Raw genomic sequence first — 15,243 nt, 5'->3', positions numbered from 1 at the left:
CCATATAACAACATGAACACTGAACTGGAATACCTCAAATCCCTAGTCGCGCAACTCAATGATAAAATCCAAGCTTTGGAGGGGAAAGCTACCTCTTCAAAGCCTTCGCCTGCGGCACAACTTCGGACAATCCTAATGGGTCCTCCTGGAGCTGGTACGCTTTAATTTTGGTTACTTTCCGGACAAGTGATTAACTAGTGAATTTCCAGGTAAAGGAACACAGGCTCCGCTCATCCGCGACAAGTTCTGCGTATGTCACCTTGCTACTGGAGACATGTTGCGTGAACAGGTAGCCCGGAAGACCAAGCTTGGTTTGGAAGCGAAAAAGATTATGGACGAAGGAGGTCTGGTGAGTATTAGCACTATTTTAAACGTCGAATTGCCTTAGAGAAAAAAAATCAGGTCCCAGATGAAGTTATGGTTGGGATGATCAAGGGCGAACTGGATACTAACGAGGCGTGCAAAAACGGGTGAGCAACTGATTGGTACCGTTTGCACAGTCGCAAATCTAAGTATAAATGCAGTTTTGTCCTCGACGGCTTCCCTCGCACCGTTCCCCAAGCTCAGAAATTAGACGGCATGCTCGAGTCGCGGGGGGAAAAACTTGATTCAGTCATTCAACTCTTGATTGACGACAGTCTACTCATCTCGCGAATTACCGGAAGATTAATCCACCCAGCTAGTGGACGGTCGTATCATCGCGAATTCAAGTCAGTGACAATCTCTAGCTATCTTGTGCACTTGCCTATGACTGACATTTTCTAACCCGGGTCTTTCTTGACAGCCCACCCAAGAAACCAATGGTCGACGACATCACCGGAGAACCGCTGATTCAACGTTCAGATGATAACGTCGAGACATTACAAAAGAGACTGAAAACCTACCATTCCCAGGCGAGTCATCTCCCTTTTCTTGGTGCCCCACACATATTAGGCCTCCTCCTCCTTACCCATTCAAGTACTCGAGTGCTAACCGTCTTGGTGAATAGACTGGCCCTGTAGCAGAATATTACAAAGGTAAAGGCCTATGGCATGGTATTGATGCAGCTCAAAGCCCAAGTGTCGTATGGGACAATTTGCGGGGAGTGTTCCGCGGGAATTAGACGTCAGTAGACGGAGGGTGTCTCCACTTCTATTAGACTTACAATATCATCTGCAGTAGAGGCTGTCTAATTTCGAAATGATACCCGCTAGCCGCATCACAAACACCTTCGGTGGATCCTATCACCGATGAAAGGAGCAATCGCCAAAACAATCAGGGAACATGGACAGCCAACAAGTTACTCAGGTCTAACCAGGACTCGAACCTGGGTTATGGGAAATACGGACTGTCAAAATCCCATGTGATAACCTCTACACTATTAGACCTGTGCACACCACTGTACATGTTTACAGACATTCCAGATCTCTTCAACTGGAATCTGTTGTTATTGTATGTAGGCTGGTGGAAGCTCATTCAATGCTTGTTCTTCTAACCGCCTCAATCGTTCCAATATATTGATCATCCCATCCCGCACTGATATATCCGTTGGGGCGTTCAGGAACGCCTGATGAAGGGAGCGAAGTTCTTCGCGTGCCCCTTGTGTTTGTTTCCGCAAATCCGCTCGGGTGGGCTCTTCAAAATGGTAGCCATTCGCCGCCTATATACAAGCAGACGTCATTCAAATGTCAGACACAAGGGAAATATGGCGCCAACTCGTACATCTGATATCGAGTTTTCAGTGCTCGTCTGACCACCAGCAGAAGGAACTACATGAGAAGTTAAAGGAGGAGGATCTTTCCGGATTGGTGGCACAGTGACAATATACGGCCGAGGTCTTGTATAAAGCGAGCTATAGTAGATGCTTCATCAACGTTCAACCTTGATAGCGACGTTCGGCCTAGTCATACTCACCCCTCAGGAGATCCACTGGCCTTCTCAATGTCCAATATCGACCGTGAACGACGTTGCCGTCGAAGCAACCAGAATATCAAGATCACAAATAGACATCCGATTAAGACTCCCGCGATTGTGCCGCCGACAATTACTCCCCAGTGATGATTTTCGGGAAGTCGTTGTAGTAGAAATGGTACCTGTTGGTGACATAATAGAATTCGAGGTCGGCGGAGTTGCCGATGTAGTTGGTAAGAGCGTGATTTCATTTGGCGTGCTTGTAACAGTTGCTGCCACTCCAAGCACAACAGGAGTAGGTGCCCCAGTATCTGTTTGGGTTGCATCGAAGCATTCGCCTATGTCTGAGCTAACGAAGTTACATCGGATTTCAGTACCTGGACCGAAACCCTCGATCCATCCGGAGGCGGAAGCAACAATAGTTCGTAATACTACGGTGAGAGTCACTCTTTAATATGCATTTTTATCTGGCGTTGCGGAGGAATAAGTACGAGCACTCACCAGATGTAACAGAGACTGTGAGCACAGGAGAATCGTGTTCGGTCACCAACGTTGTGACAGGATCCAGAACTTCATAAAGAAATGTAGTCGACAGTCCATCGCTGGGGGTCCCGATAGGGTGTAATGGGGCAGTGAACTCTCCGCCTGCCAAACGATGCGCCCCAAACTGCCAGAGTGTCACATGAATACTTTGAGCAAAAGTCCTTTCTAGAGAAAGTAGAAAATGCGACCAAATCTTAGAGTTTGCCTTTATTGAGGTTTGAAAATGCCCTTACAGACCTGGTACTTACCACCACATGACGCAAATATTGCGGAGAGGAGAAACAATGGAAACATCAGCAAGAAAGAGCAAATGCGGGGTTGTATTGAAAGATTTGCGAAGGAATGGTGGTGCTCAGTGTTGATAGAAGGAGGAGAAACGAAGAAATCATGATCGTTCTATGGGATGTATGATATATCTATCCTTCTAAGAGATGATGGTTACTCGCTGATGATCACCCTGTTACTGGAGAAACGATTGGAGGTGACTTCGTCCGTTCATCCGTTGTACTCGGCGCGGTTGTGGTGTTGGAATACAGAAATCAAGCCTCCTTGCGGAAAACACAATATTGAATGACCGACAATCTGTGAATACTTTATCACGTCGAGATACCATTTAGCCACATAGCTGTGCCCCTCTACCGTAACAGTGGAATTCCCCATACAGGAAAGAAATTTCCAGATACCTGGAAGTATTGAGGCAAACTCTTGTTAAGTATATCTCATAGATCAGTCGGCGACGAGGTCCCACCAATAAAGAAAAGAGAAAATTGCTACTTGCAATACTTCCGCGGTTGCACTGAGCAAACTTGAGGAGGATATACAAGTTCAGTATTGAAGCCATGAATATTAATATTCTTAGAGTATCATGCTACGTACAAGTTCGAACTCTCTCTATTCCTTTTTACTCCTCTTCTCTTCCTTGGCCTCTCCAGCTATGTAGATCGCGCAAAACACGAGGAACCCAACGCTCGTACTTATTGCACCTGCATAATAAGGCCACGCAGCGCTCAAGAATCTAGGGTATCCATCGTGTCGTGGTGGGACTACGGGAATACTTAGTGTGTGAAGTAAGTGGGTAAAGCCCTTGCGTTTGTAAGAGATGACGAATTTGAACACGCCGTGTCGGTCTGGAGCACGGAACGTTGTTGAGTATACACCTGATGGGAGTTGTGTTTCATGAGAATGTAACTATGTAACGAGGGGAAGGAAGGAAGGAAAACCCACCTGATTTTCCACTAACGGGAGGCAGTGCAATCCGAACGTGAGGGTCAAGCATTGTGAATTCAAGCTGCAAATCCTTCAATCCCAAATAAGGTTCCCATTTTTTAGTTGAAGGATTGAACGAGGAGATACGGGTGGTGTAGACCTATTGGAATATGAATCGCTGGCAGGTAGTGGTTGTAGCCAAAAAACGCACAATCTCATCGTTGTTAGTATACATCTCTACCGGTCCCGTCTGGTTGACTTTGTGATGAGTAACCTCATCGATCCTCAGCACTCCTCTCTCCTGGAATGCCCAGCCTGCAATCTCCAAAGCAGCCTGCGTGTTTCCTGAGGGGTTTTCCACGACCTTCATCCCTCGCTCCTGTTGAACCTTTTCGACGACCTTCTTAGTGGCAAACTCATCGGAGAAGAGAGATGATCCGCCAACCCAGACCGCACGGGCTTGATTGTCTTCTCCTAGACCAGCGTCAGCACCATGGCCGGTGCCTCCGCCAATGAGAGTCTGGAATCCAGCAACGACGGAGAGAGAGGAGCCGGCCCACAGGCCTTCCCCGCCTTTTTCAGATGCATCGGCAAGCGCGTCAGACACCCGACCGCTAGCGTCACTTAAATCGGCAGCGAAACTTTCGAGTGGGGCATGGAGAATAGGAAAGAGGAGAGGGTTAGAGTTCAATGCGAACGCTGTCCCAGAAAACCACACTTTTCCAGTTACCTGAGAAGACAAGACGGAGAACGTGTCGTTGGGAATAGATTGGTGGGATACGTCGATTGGGATAATACTTGGAGAGTCAGAGCGCTCTGGGAAAAAGCTGACTAGTGGGGTTGCCGGTGGTGGGAGAAGCAGAGAGAACTCTGGAGCGAGGGACGTAAGCAAGTTTTGTTTCAAACCGAGAGTTAGAACGAGGTTTGTGCCAAGGGAGAGAAGTTGGACGAGGGCTTGTGGACTGATATCTTTCGCGAAATCTAAAGATGACGCATGAGTTCGAATGCGGTATAATAGAGCAGACATGGTACGAACTTTTGGTGTCAGAGGCTAATAAGACTACATGCGAAAAGTTTGGTAGACCGGCTTCAATAAGTAATGGTTGTTCCTCCTTGGGTGCACGAATTGTCACCGTGTACCCCTTGTCTTCAACCAGATCAGCGACCCTCGAGGTATTATTTTGCATAATTCACCTTCAAGTCCGTTAAGAAATATACTGTACTCTGCCTTCTTTGCCGGCTCGAGGATGACCAGTACCGAGTCACCAGTGCTTGACGCAGACTTTCCTGCACTGCTTAAATGAACCAATGTAGCGATAGCTACCAGAAGTGTAAAGAGTGAGCAGGAGAATGAAAAAATGGACTGAGAACGCGTCCTCATCTTGGTCCAGCGATGAAATGGTATTGGAAATACGTGTAAGTTCGCGTCCCACGAACCGTGTCGTGGCATTGCTTGTTGATGTTAAGATTAGATGGTGTCAAGTTGATTACTCAATGCTACTCAATGTATCTTGAAAATGTGCATCCGGTCAAGCTTGAAGCTTGAATCCGCGAGTGTAGTTTAATTGCAAGCATCTAGCGAAATATTTAGGAATACATAGGTAAACGTGTAAATTAAGAGACGACCAATATTGGTTCGTCAAAGATATATACATGTGACTTTTAGCTCTTTAGATTTCGCCTACCAACCCAAAATAAATACCCCATCCGAGCACAAATTATTAATCCGACTTGGTCTTTCCTTCTCTTGCTGCCCTCGCCTGCATCTGGACTTCCAGCAGCGGGTCTAAAGATGCGTCAGGGTGTCGATACGAACTTCCTGCACGGTCCATCCAAGTGAAATACTGCCCGTAGTTGACCGTAAAGTAGATGTGGTGTAAGGTATGATGAGCAGGACCGTTGATGACTTTCTCGAGTGGATTTCCAGTTATCATGTCCGAATCATGAATCTGCAAAGTATAGAGGGATTGAGCTCATGAATTCGAGGATTTCTCGAAGTGAACCACTTACAAAAATGGACCAGAAATTGACCGCGACAAACAGTCCAAGGAATAGGAGTCGATGGATAGGAAAGAGGACTGCATATAGATGATAGGGCACAGACTGGAGGTATCCATCGACAGGGTGGAACGCGTGTGATGCGAATGGAGTAGGGACTAGAGAACGAATAGGTCAGACCACTGAAATAATAAAAATTCTATCAGCGAATGACTCACTGATCCATTTGTGATGCAGCTTGTGCAGAGGCTTATACAGCAGCGGATGATGTAACAAACGGTGAATCCAATAGATGCAGCTGTCGGTGAAAACCAGGAACCACACTGCGCTGAACACCATGTACACAGCACTTCCCCATCCACCGAAGTCGCCTATCAGGCTCATATCCATATCGTCCACATTCGTGTATAACCTGGACCATCCACGAACTTCACCCAAAAACCACGGCAGTGTCAACAGCGTCATAAGAGGGAAAGCCTTCAAACTAGTCCGAATTTCCTTCCTGACTTGATTAGGCAGGAATCGAGGATGTAACATCATGTCGTGGTTGAAGATGAAATAATACGAGAAGGAAGCGACGAGGAAATAGAGGAGGTGTATCCCGATTAAGGTCAGAACACTCAAGGAGAGGATTTGTCGTGGCATATATGACCGTGGCCAAGCGGAAAGTGTACTTTCTACTGTTGTTGACGTGACATTAAACCCTGTACCTTCAAATGGAAAGGCAGCTAGCGGGAAAAGTTTTTGGTAAGCCGCGTCAAAGAAGTAGGTGTCTGCGATATCGAGTATGAGATCCATTGGGGTCTTTTCGGATTGACTGAAGTTAGTTCAACCCCGGTACCGCTGTTTTATTTAGCAGGTCAAAAAATAAAGTGGCACCATGATTCTTGAAAAAAAATGATGCCTGCCGGAACGATAGTTCCGATAAGCGCCTAAGCATCCCAAACGCCTTACTTCCAGACTCGTTCTCGACGCCCTTGTCGATGTCTCTACTGTTCTAGCCTAGTTCAAATCGACCACAATGGTACGACAAAAACTTCGAAACCTTTGAATAGCACTCATTCGCTACTTCAATTTGGCCTTGAGGATATCCTTCGATATACACCATGCTACACAGGAATCGATGAAATTAGATCAAGGTTCTTCCGGGGTTCTTCAGAATCACACACGATGGATGGCATATATACCATAAACCTATGATAGTTATGTGGCTGCAGATGCGAGTGGTACAAAAATTTCAAGAATGGCTTTCGGTGACATTCGGTCGCTGTTGCTTTATCTCAAGTTCCTTAAGGCACTTACATCGGATAAAGGCCATGGTACTCAATGGCAGGAACTACATTTGGTTGTACTCAGACTAAATGCTCCTGGGCCAAAGGTGAAATGAGCCTAGGAGGACTATTCACGCATAGGATATTCAGGTCAACCGTTGTCAACCGTGCGTATGTTTCTATGATTTCGATCTCCCGGCAAGTTTCCTGTTGACTGATTATCATCCAGTATGTACATAATCAGAATTTTGCTCCATTCCAAGGATATACAACTCGGCATTCTCCGCTCCTCTTTCGTCTCCTTTCGTGCAAATGAGAGACTTTCAATAGATGCCAAATCGCCAATGTCTTTTATCCACCTTCCATAGTAAAGCCTCAAATGACTACATACCTGGAAATCTCAAATGTTCTGACTTTTCGGCAATGTTGACCTCAGAGAAGCGTCTATACCCAGTCCATAACCCAATGAGCGCATTGTACAGTCTCTTTGAAGTCAGGTCGTCTTGTACATCTTCATATCATAGAGAGAGAACTCAGGCCAAGCTTCCTTTGCTATTGGCTCCCTCAAGATTCAAGAACCCAGCAAGGACGCAGTGTAGCATACTTAACATGCATTCGCATGTACATGTGAGCCTCCTTCGTACTGCTCTCGGGGGCCTTAAACCCCCTCCAAAAGTCTAGGCTCAACTCACATGGGGTACTCGCTTCGAAATCTTAGTTCGAGGGTCTGTCAGTGCTGGTGTCCCTCCATAAATTGTAGGGAGCATGCACAACCTGAGTATACTAGTACGTTGGTATGAAAATAGAGACACAAATGGGCCGAATCCGAGTCGATCGACTCAAGGTATCTACCAGTGTAAATCGCGCACACTACCATTTTCAAAGAATCTCATTGGTTGAAAGAAGATATTCAATGGATACTCAACGTCAACGTCAACTTTGCTTGGTCTTGGATAATTGCCTCTGGTATAGAATACGCGGACATAGATTCGCTATTGGTCAATACTATGATTGGAATCGGGCAATAGGGCTCATCAGATGCAGCCAGAGTCTTTCGAAGTCCTCCCGCATTTTTTCACATATGGGCCAGTCCAACAGATTCAATTGGGTCAGCTCCTAGCCCAACTACATAGCGAGTATAACCATATGCTCGCTCCTGTCAAATCGGCGAAAAGATGTAGCAGCCCTAATTCTACATAGTCGCTGTTCGCCGCCCGTGTTGTTGCCCCTGAGGCAGACTTAGGCCTCAGGGTATGATCACGAACGCTAAAAATCCTTAAGTGCGTAGTGCGACTTGAATTGTGCTGCTTCGTATTCATTCTTGTTCCAGGTCCATAAGAACTGAGACTCCACAACACATGGCTGGATATACTTAATATTAATCTGAGAGGGTAACACCCCTTATGTGATGTTCAGTACGTACCACACAAGCTTGTACATGTGTCCGATGTCTGTATGTACATATCCTTCGAGGCTCAGAAACCACAAGTCGATGCACTTGGCAGAGGTATAAAGTGCGGGGGTTGGGCTAGCTTCAATCCCCCATCTTGCTGGTCGAGTTTTCATTGCCTTACGCAGTCGGGTGAAAAAAAAGAGAAACTCCATCTCCGTCTGGTTGTATTCGCCACTCCCTCGACCATATCATTTCCCTCCCTATCTTCTTTTACATTGTCTAGCGCTTGCTATGTATTTCAAGGATTTTATAGCCATATATTTATCCCTCGGGATCGTCATCAGTGCTCTGGGTGCTCCGGTAGGTAATCTTCATAAACGAATGCTTATTTATCGTTCAACCTCTTCATCTAGGTCGAGACCACTATGCTGATGGAAGCTCGCTCCGGCAGTGCAGCAGCCAGTGAAATCGATTCTCAAAAATTGGATGGTGCCACTGTTCGCTGGGTTAGTCAACCTGCTCTGGTTCTTACGAATTATATTCTGTACTAAGGACCTTCCTACATGTCTAGGACGAGCGTCGTGAGATGGAGTCACGCTCTCCTAGCCTTGGTACAAATTCCATTGACCCTCGGAAATTGCCCTCCCTGTCCCCCTACAACACTCCTCATAATGTTGATCAAACACCCACTGTGAGGCCCACTCGGTCTGTATTCCGTGTCTCGTTCGAAGAAGGAACACAGGAAGCGCAACTTGGGGGCATTATGATCGCACAGCGTGCCCATAGTTTTGTGGAGACTGCCGCAGATCAGTGGCGGCTAGGAGATATAACAATACGTACCGAACACTATCCAAATGTCCCCTCGGACTGGGATCGTGCAACAATCGAAGCTAAAGAGTTCAAATTCAAGGTGGTAGGTGGTCCTTGCGGGGAGACGGGGGCGGGATGCGAAGGAAAAATTCACCTTGGGGGAGTGTCAGAGCTGAGGGATATCCATGGTGACGTCGTTCCCACTTGATCGCTGAGGGCGTCCCGAGTTCGAAGACTTCAGATTGTATGTAGTCCACACTGGTGTATAGTCACAATATGGTAGTAGCACAGAGTATACAGTGTTCTGTGGAGTCTCTGTTTCATAGGCATCATTTGAAGTTTATACATCCATCTTACACCCTCTTACACTGTACCATTTACCACATTCATATAGCGTCTCTGATGAATTGTATTTTCATTTTCCGGTTGAATTCTGTGAGGTATTGGCGCTGGAGACGAGGAGAAAGCCACAATCAGGACTGAGACAGAAATGGATTTGTTGTGTGCAGCTTGTGTGCCCAGTCAACTTCATGAAGATATGCATGTTGTAGTAAACACCACATACTAGCATATAAGGGCATGAATGTTATGTTTTCGCAGAGAATTCGTGCATCGCAACGGTATTGAGAATTAAATGTACATTGCCTGCCATTCACGAGGAAGTCACTGTTGATCTCGAACCCGTTATAGACACAGATATTTGCATACCGATTCTATCCTCCGAGCTCACGACTGGAATTGGGCCTCTCCGCGGCTGTCCTCGCGAGCTTTAACGCATGTATCAACATCAGTGGCATCCGTCACAACCGCCTTCAGGAAGGAGAATCGGATGAGGAATTTCATGTACCATCAAGGTCATGCAATACATCTGGTAGCACCGGGAAGGTACCCTCATAGTGGCCAATACGGCACGTGCTTAGTGCACGGACCTCTATTACGCTTTTCAGTCTATTTGAACTTTGAGCATTCCTAATCGAATGCGTCTGCTTTCCTCTAAACTATCATCCTCTTTTTTGTCTCGTCTCAAGACATCAAATTGCCCCCCACTCAAATTGATTCGGACGGCTGGAATGGCCATAGAAACAACATCGTGGCGACGCGTCACCCCGACCCAAGCAGGAATTCCTCCCTTCTCCGTTTTCACAAAACAAATACAGAAATCACCTCAGGACGATAGGGAGTACAGAATAATCGAACTCGAAAATGGTCTCAAGGCCGTTTTGATCCACGACGGTAAAGCTGATAAGGCTGCAGCTAGTCTTGACGTCGCAGTGGGGCATTTGTCAGATCCGGTGAGCGATCAACTTCTTTTGTTAAAGTTTTATTAAAGGAATCATTCATGATAGGATGATATGCCTGGACTGGCTCACTTTTGTGAGCATTTGTTGTTTATGGTGAGCAACCTTTACTTTCCTTGTGAACATGTCTTACCCGCCATCAGGGCACGGAACAATTCCCGAAGGAAAACGAGTATCAGGAAGTCAGTCGTTCTTTTTCAAAAAACACGAACTTTTCCTGATCGAACTCTAGTACCTATCTAAGAATAACGGCGGATCCAACGCGTACACTGGTGCCTCAAACACAAACTATTACTTCAGCGTTGCCACATCCGCGCTACCTGGAGCGCTCGCGCGGTTTTCAGGATTTTTCCACTCTCCGCTATTTTCGCCTTCGTGTACATCGCGTGAACTGAATGCTGTTGACTCGGAGCACAAAAAAAACCACCAACAAGATTTGTGGCGAATTTTTCAGCTGACTAAACATCTCAGCAAACCAGGCCATGTTTGGAGCAAGTTTGGTAGCGGAAACAGGGAATCTTTAAGTCAGGCCGCCAAGGACCTGAAGGCGAAGGGAAAATTACCTCTGGAGAATGGAAACTCAACCTCGGCGTCTACTTTGAGCGTTAACTCATCCCCTATATCATCGAGAATTGCGTCTCCTGCGCCGTCTGTATCGTCGACCAATAGCGAAGCAGAGGCGGACGGTGGGGCGATCGGGAGGGAAACAAGAAGAAGGGTGGTTGAGTGGTGGGGTCAGGAATACTGTGCTAGCAGAATGCATCTTGCAGTGCTTGGAAAGGGTGCGTGTATAGGACATATGAAGACTCAGCTCACCCCTTCACTTAGAATCCTTGGATGACCTTGCTGAACTCGCTTCAAAATTCTTTTCACCGATTCCTAACCGTCAGGTGGACCCTTTGCCTATGATATATGATCATCCTTTTGGTCCATCCCAGAAAGGCGTAAGTCCCTTCACTCCATGCTGAAGGAACCATTGCTTATTGACATTTATCTTGCAGACGTTGCTCTCTGTGCAAACGATCATGACATTCCATGCTGTGGATATTTATATCCCCATTGAATATCAAGCTCCTTACTGGAGGCACAAGCCGGGTCAATTCCTCGCACACTTGATTGGACACGAAGGCCCAGGATCTGTCTACTCGTACCTCAAGAGTAAAGGATGGGTTACCGGGCTGAGTTCCAGTCCTTCACCCCTTGGTCGAGGTTTTGATACATTCAGGATTACGATAGAGTTGACAAAGGACGGTTTCAGTAAGCTTTTTCACTATCTTCGCCGTATTCCATGCTTACCTTGTTGATGACATAGAGAACTACCGCTCTGTCATCCTTACCGTTTTCAAATATTTTTCGCTTTTACGTTCTCGCGACTTCGATGCCTACCATCAACGAGAAAGCGCGATACTTTCTGATATCCGTTTCAGATTCCTCGAGAAGCGAAAGCCAGATCAGTATGTTTCTAATATCGCAGAGCGGATGAAGAACCCTTACCCTCCCGAACTTCTGTTGGCTGCTTCGTCTGTTACTTGGGAATGGGGTGACGAATTTCCTGGGGCGAGTACAGCAGGTAAAGAAACTGTAGACGAGATGCTTAAACGGTTCAAGCTTGAGAATGGGATGATTGTGTTGATGGCAAAGGCGGAAGAACTAGAGGCCGTACTTGGTCTTAGCAAACAGGACGTCTGGGAGAAGGAACCCTGGTATGGGACACAATATCGCTTTGAGCGTTTTGATGAAGATTTTCTACGACAGGTAAGTAGTGCTACAATTGCTGAGTCTCGACACTCATCGTGCTTGTAGACCTCAGCTCCAAATGACCTCAACGAGCTGTTCCTCCCTGGAGTGAACGAATTCATTCCCACAAATTTGAATGTGGACAAAGGGGACCATATTGAGGTGGTTACTATCCTCTATGTACTTTACGGTTCTTCCTTCCTTTGACATTATTTCTGCTTAGCCTGTTAAACGCCCTCGTCTAATCAGGGAAACACCACTATCTACTTTATGGCATAAGAAAGATGACCGCTTTTTCGTCCCGAAAGCTCACGTCTTGATTGATCTACGAAGGTGTGTCCGTTTCGATCGAACAGTCGACCGTTAAACCGAAATTATCCATTAGCCCTGTCTCGAACTATTCTGCAAGATCAGCTGTGTTAACACGGTAAATATAGATGTTCAGTCCGTTCAGCAATCTCAATAATGATTAACATGTACAGTTTGTTCACGGACCTTGTCACTGACTCTCTTGAAGAGTTCTCGTACGATGCAGCCCTTGCCAGTTTGTCATACAGTTGCACCTCGCATACGAAGGGATTATACGTCAGTCTCCAAGGATACAATGACAAAATGCCCGTGCTGGTTCAGCACGTCCTAGACAAGGTCAAAACTTTACAAGTCCGTCCTGATAGAATGCGTGTTGTGATAGAACAGGTGCTCAATTTCAGAATAACGGGCTCTATGACCTGCTGATGATTGTTCTAAATGTAGAATAAACATAATTGGGAGAATTTTTTCCTCGGACAATCGTATCAACTCTCAGAATACTACGGGCGATATCTCATGACGCAAGAGCAGTGGACAGTAGACGAGTATCTGAAGGAATTACCGAGTGAGCTTTTCGCAAGTTACGACCTAACTAGCGGATGTTGTTTAACCAAATGTATGAAGCAATTTCGGCGGAGGAAATCAACGAGCATGCGAAAAATATCCTGTCGGATGCCAAATTGAGGATTCTCGTTTCCGGAAATGTGTACAAGGATGTTCGTCTTTTGGTGTTAGATTGTATGGAGTGAAAGTTCAATATTCTTATAGGAGGCTATCAAGATTGCAGAAATGGCCGAAGCTGGGTTGGGTGCCTCAGCTACTTCTCACTCTGATCTCAATGATCGCGCCTTGATTCTACCCCAAGGTACTGTGATATCTTGTATTTTCCAAATCGGTGATCAGTGAACTAACGAGTCGTACCGTAGGATGTAACTTGATCAAGATAGGAACTATTCCCAACCCCAACCAAACCAACTCCTCTCTTACATACTACGTTCACATTGGGTCTGTCAGCGACCGTCGCCGTCGTGTTGTCGGTGCCCTGCTCACTCAAATCCTTACCGAGCCTGCATTCAACATTCTTCGAACGAGAGAGCAACTGGGATATGTCGTGTTTTGTGGATATTGGACTTTATCTGGGGCAAGTGAAAAGGGTATTAGGATCGTTGTGCAGAGTGAGAAGACGCCTGGATATCTGGAATCACGGGTGGAGGCCTTCTTGGAAGAGATGAAGACTAATATCGAGGCGCTGACACCGGAGATGTTTGAAGAACATAAGTCGAGCTTGGATAAGAAATGGAGAGAAGATGAGAAGAACCTTGCAGAAGAGGCTTCCGTTTTCGCGAGTCAAATCAACAGTGGACATCTAGATTTCTACAGACGTAAGTCATCAAAAATTTTGTCTGACGCGGAATCCTGACAAAAGTCATCTTTCCTAGATATCACGGACGCGAACACCCTGAAGAATGTCACTAAAGACGAAGTCTTCTCCCTCTTCATGTCGCAAGTACACCCGTCATCCAGAACCAGATCAAAGCTTTCAGTTCAAATGCGCGCGCAGAATATCAAACCTAAACGAGTCAGTGCTGCCGCATCTGAGGCTTTCGAAGCGCTTGTTCGTGAAGCTGGTGTTGAGACAGTCGCAGGGGCTTGGAAGGAATCGATTCCAGACGAGAAGCCGATGGTCGAGGATTTCCAAAAGTACTGGAGTGAAGTATTGGCGAATAACGAGCGAAGCGAGGACTTGATAGAGAGTATATCAAGGCTTGTGCAAGCGCATCCTGTGGAAGGCGAAGGACAGGATCCTCCCCGATCGGACGCGACATACATTGGGGACATGAAGCAATTCAGAGCCAGTTTGCAGCCATCGGAAGATTTAGGTGTTATGGTCGAATGGGGAGATTTACCAGTGTCGAAATTTTGATTATTGCTTACAATGTACTAATTTTTCCTTTGTTATCTTGTTATGCTTTGAATGGCTTGCTTCGTCTTATGCGAACTGTGGCTGCGATATATAATTTCTCCTCATTACACCGCTTGAAAAGAGTAGTCGATACAATGTGCGCAAATAATAATCAGAGAAAACGAATGGGTGAAGAATGGCAGTGCAGAAATACAAGTACCCACTCCAGCCAAAGTTAAAGGTAAATTCGAGAGCGAGTGCAAAGCAAAAACTATCCGGATCTAATTGGAAAACACATTGTGCACCTATTTCCTTCTGGCTTCCTTGGCGCGAGGAGCTGGCTGAGTGGGCGGAACGTAGTCTTTGGGTCGTCTAAAGAGTAGAACGTGTGGCTCAGGTACTGTGATGGAGGAGATGTAAGAAGATGAAGAAGTAAAGTCGGTATACTCGTACCATGAACCTCGTAATGCTCCCAACCCAAACTCTGTTGTATACCAAGTGATCGCCATTCTTTATCTTCCAATAGCCTTAGTGCGCCCGTCCGCTGATCCCAGTAGTTTTCTGGTATGTATTTGAGCAGTTGTTTGGGTAAGATAACGTGTCGATATTCGAAAATGTCATCTGTGTATCGATCTGAATAGTTTATCCTACAAAATGATAAATCTCCGCGTAGCCTGTATTGATCAAAAATTACTTACTTGTCAAGTATCTCTTCGAGTTTTTTCTGTTCTGCCTGACGCTTGGCGGCTTCTTCGGAGGATTCTGGAACTGCCGACATGAAGAAGTGTAAGATGTTGAGAGCCGAGCTGCGTTACTTCCTACATCACCTGACGATGTCACATTCACGCGTTTGTCACTACCACGGTTTTTTGGCGTCTTCCACTT

The 15,243-nt window shown here is 46.2% G+C and overlaps 7 protein-coding genes and 1 non-coding gene across 8 annotated transcripts; 4 read left to right on the top strand and 4 right to left on the bottom strand.

Annotated features, from left to right (window-relative positions):
• Window positions 1-12: 12 nt before the first annotated feature.
• On the top strand, window positions 13-1,102 carry C8R40DRAFT_1158548 (adenylate kinase 1; the record flags this gene model as incomplete). Its single annotated transcript, XM_046229753.1, has 6 exons — window positions 13-154; window positions 210-349; window positions 403-470; window positions 525-710; window positions 785-893; window positions 989-1,102. 6 exons carry the CDS (start codon window positions 13-15, stop codon window positions 1,100-1,102), a joined length of 759 nt encoding a protein of 252 aa, XP_046091084.1.
• Window positions 1,103-1,285: 183 nt separating this feature from the next.
• Window positions 1,286-1,367, bottom strand: C8R40DRAFT_t40. Its single transcript has one exon. It is a non-coding gene; the product is annotated as a tRNA-Gln (tRNA).
• A 131-nt stretch (window positions 1,368-1,498) lies between these two features.
• Window positions 1,499-2,431, top strand: C8R40DRAFT_457400 (uncharacterized protein). Its single transcript, XM_046235124.1, has 2 exons — window positions 1,499-2,326; window positions 2,395-2,431. Exons 1-2 carry the CDS (start codon window positions 1,841-1,843, stop codon window positions 2,398-2,400), a joined length of 492 nt encoding a protein of 163 aa, XP_046091083.1. The 5' UTR covers window positions 1,499-1,840; the 3' UTR covers window positions 2,401-2,431.
• Window positions 2,432-3,324: 893 nt separating this feature from the next.
• On the bottom strand, window positions 3,325-5,020 carry C8R40DRAFT_1158547 (Dolichyl-diphosphooligosaccharide--protein glycosyltransferase subunit WBP1; the record flags this gene model as incomplete). Its single annotated transcript, XM_046229752.1, has 5 exons — window positions 3,325-3,590; window positions 3,658-3,799; window positions 3,851-4,620; window positions 4,676-4,786; window positions 4,834-5,020. The coding sequence occupies 5 exons, from the start codon at window positions 5,018-5,020 to the stop codon at window positions 3,325-3,327; spliced, it is 1,476 nt and encodes a 491-aa protein (XP_046091082.1).
• A 135-nt stretch (window positions 5,021-5,155) lies between these two features.
• Window positions 5,156-6,519, bottom strand: C8R40DRAFT_1083885 (fatty acid hydroxylase). Its single transcript, XM_046227283.1, has 3 exons — window positions 5,856-6,519; window positions 5,650-5,795; window positions 5,156-5,588 (listed from the first exon to the last, which is right to left on the bottom strand). Exons 1-3 carry the CDS (start codon window positions 6,433-6,435, stop codon window positions 5,361-5,363), a joined length of 954 nt encoding a protein of 317 aa, XP_046091081.1. The 5' UTR covers window positions 6,436-6,519; the 3' UTR covers window positions 5,156-5,360.
• Window positions 6,520-8,335: 1,816 nt separating this feature from the next.
• C8R40DRAFT_457163 (uncharacterized protein) lies at window positions 8,336-9,423 on the top strand. Its single transcript, XM_046235123.1, has 3 exons — window positions 8,336-8,661; window positions 8,715-8,807; window positions 8,873-9,423. Exons 1-3 carry the CDS (start codon window positions 8,593-8,595, stop codon window positions 9,317-9,319), a joined length of 609 nt encoding a protein of 202 aa, XP_046091080.1. The 5' UTR covers window positions 8,336-8,592; the 3' UTR covers window positions 9,320-9,423.
• A 758-nt stretch (window positions 9,424-10,181) lies between these two features.
• C8R40DRAFT_1034834 (Metalloenzyme, LuxS/M16 peptidase-like protein) lies at window positions 10,182-14,379 on the top strand (the record flags this gene model as incomplete). Its single annotated transcript, XM_046223461.1, has 16 exons — window positions 10,182-10,403; window positions 10,458-10,505; window positions 10,553-10,591; window positions 10,642-11,191; window positions 11,238-11,353; window positions 11,411-11,666; window positions 11,722-12,164; window positions 12,213-12,308; window positions 12,370-12,479; window positions 12,532-12,573; window positions 12,629-12,842; window positions 12,900-13,020; window positions 13,080-13,171; window positions 13,224-13,320; window positions 13,382-13,837; window positions 13,895-14,379. The coding sequence occupies 16 exons, from the start codon at window positions 10,182-10,184 to the stop codon at window positions 14,377-14,379; spliced, it is 3,387 nt and encodes a 1,128-aa protein (XP_046091079.1).
• A 70-nt stretch (window positions 14,380-14,449) lies between these two features.
• On the bottom strand, window positions 14,450-15,188 carry C8R40DRAFT_1140836 (regulatory subunit of cyclin-dependent kinase). Its single transcript, XM_046229480.1, has 3 exons — window positions 15,057-15,188; window positions 14,812-15,005; window positions 14,450-14,758 (listed from the first exon to the last, which is right to left on the bottom strand). Exons 1-3 carry the CDS (start codon window positions 15,134-15,136, stop codon window positions 14,664-14,666), a joined length of 369 nt encoding a protein of 122 aa, XP_046091078.1. The 5' UTR covers window positions 15,137-15,188; the 3' UTR covers window positions 14,450-14,663.
• Window positions 15,189-15,243: the final 55 nt, after the last annotated feature.

This window comes from Lentinula edodes (genome assembly GCF_021015755.1).
Source record: "Lentinula edodes strain Le(Bin) 0899 ss11 chromosome Unknown C8R40scaffold_3, whole genome shotgun sequence".
NCBI classification, from domain to species: Eukaryota; Fungi; Basidiomycota; class Agaricomycetes; order Agaricales; family Omphalotaceae; genus Lentinula; species Lentinula edodes.
This window is presented reverse-complemented; position numbering and strand designations above follow the sequence as displayed.

Excerpts from the sequence above, each read along its gene's own strand:
- C8R40DRAFT_457400 (XM_046235124.1), top strand. The coding sequence starts at position 1,841 with ATGCTTCATCAACGTTCAACCTTGATAGCGACGTTCGGCCTAGTCATA.
- C8R40DRAFT_1083885 (XM_046227283.1), bottom strand. The coding sequence starts at position 6,435 with ATGGATCTCATACTCGATATCGCAGACACCTACTTCTTTGACGCGGCT. Across the intron at positions 5,796-5,855 it reads GCTGCATCACAAATGGATCA|TCCCTACTCCATTCGCATCA; the intron begins GTGAGTCATTCG and ends TTCGTTCTCTAG. Across the intron at positions 5,589-5,649 it reads TCAATTTCTGGTCCATTTTT|ATTCATGATTCGGACATGAT; the intron begins GTAAGTGGTTCA and ends TATACTTTGCAG.
- C8R40DRAFT_457163 (XM_046235123.1), top strand. The coding sequence starts at position 8,593 with ATGTATTTCAAGGATTTTATAGCCATATATTTATCCCTCGGGATCGTC. Across the intron at positions 8,662-8,714 it reads TCAGTGCTCTGGGTGCTCCG|GTCGAGACCACTATGCTGAT; the intron begins GTAGGTAATCTT and ends CTCTTCATCTAG. Across the intron at positions 8,808-8,872 it reads ATGGTGCCACTGTTCGCTGG|GACGAGCGTCGTGAGATGGA; the intron begins GTTAGTCAACCT and ends CTACATGTCTAG.
- C8R40DRAFT_1140836 (XM_046229480.1), bottom strand. The coding sequence starts at position 15,136 with ATGTCGGCAGTTCCAGAATCCTCCGAAGAAGCCGCCAAGCGTCAGGCA. Across the intron at positions 15,006-15,056 it reads CTCGAAGAGATACTTGACAA|GATAAACTATTCAGATCGAT; the intron begins GTAAGTAATTTT and ends ATCATTTTGTAG. Across the intron at positions 14,759-14,811 it reads GGAGCATTACGAGGTTCATG|TACCTGAGCCACACGTTCTA; the intron begins GTACGAGTATAC and ends CCTCCATCACAG.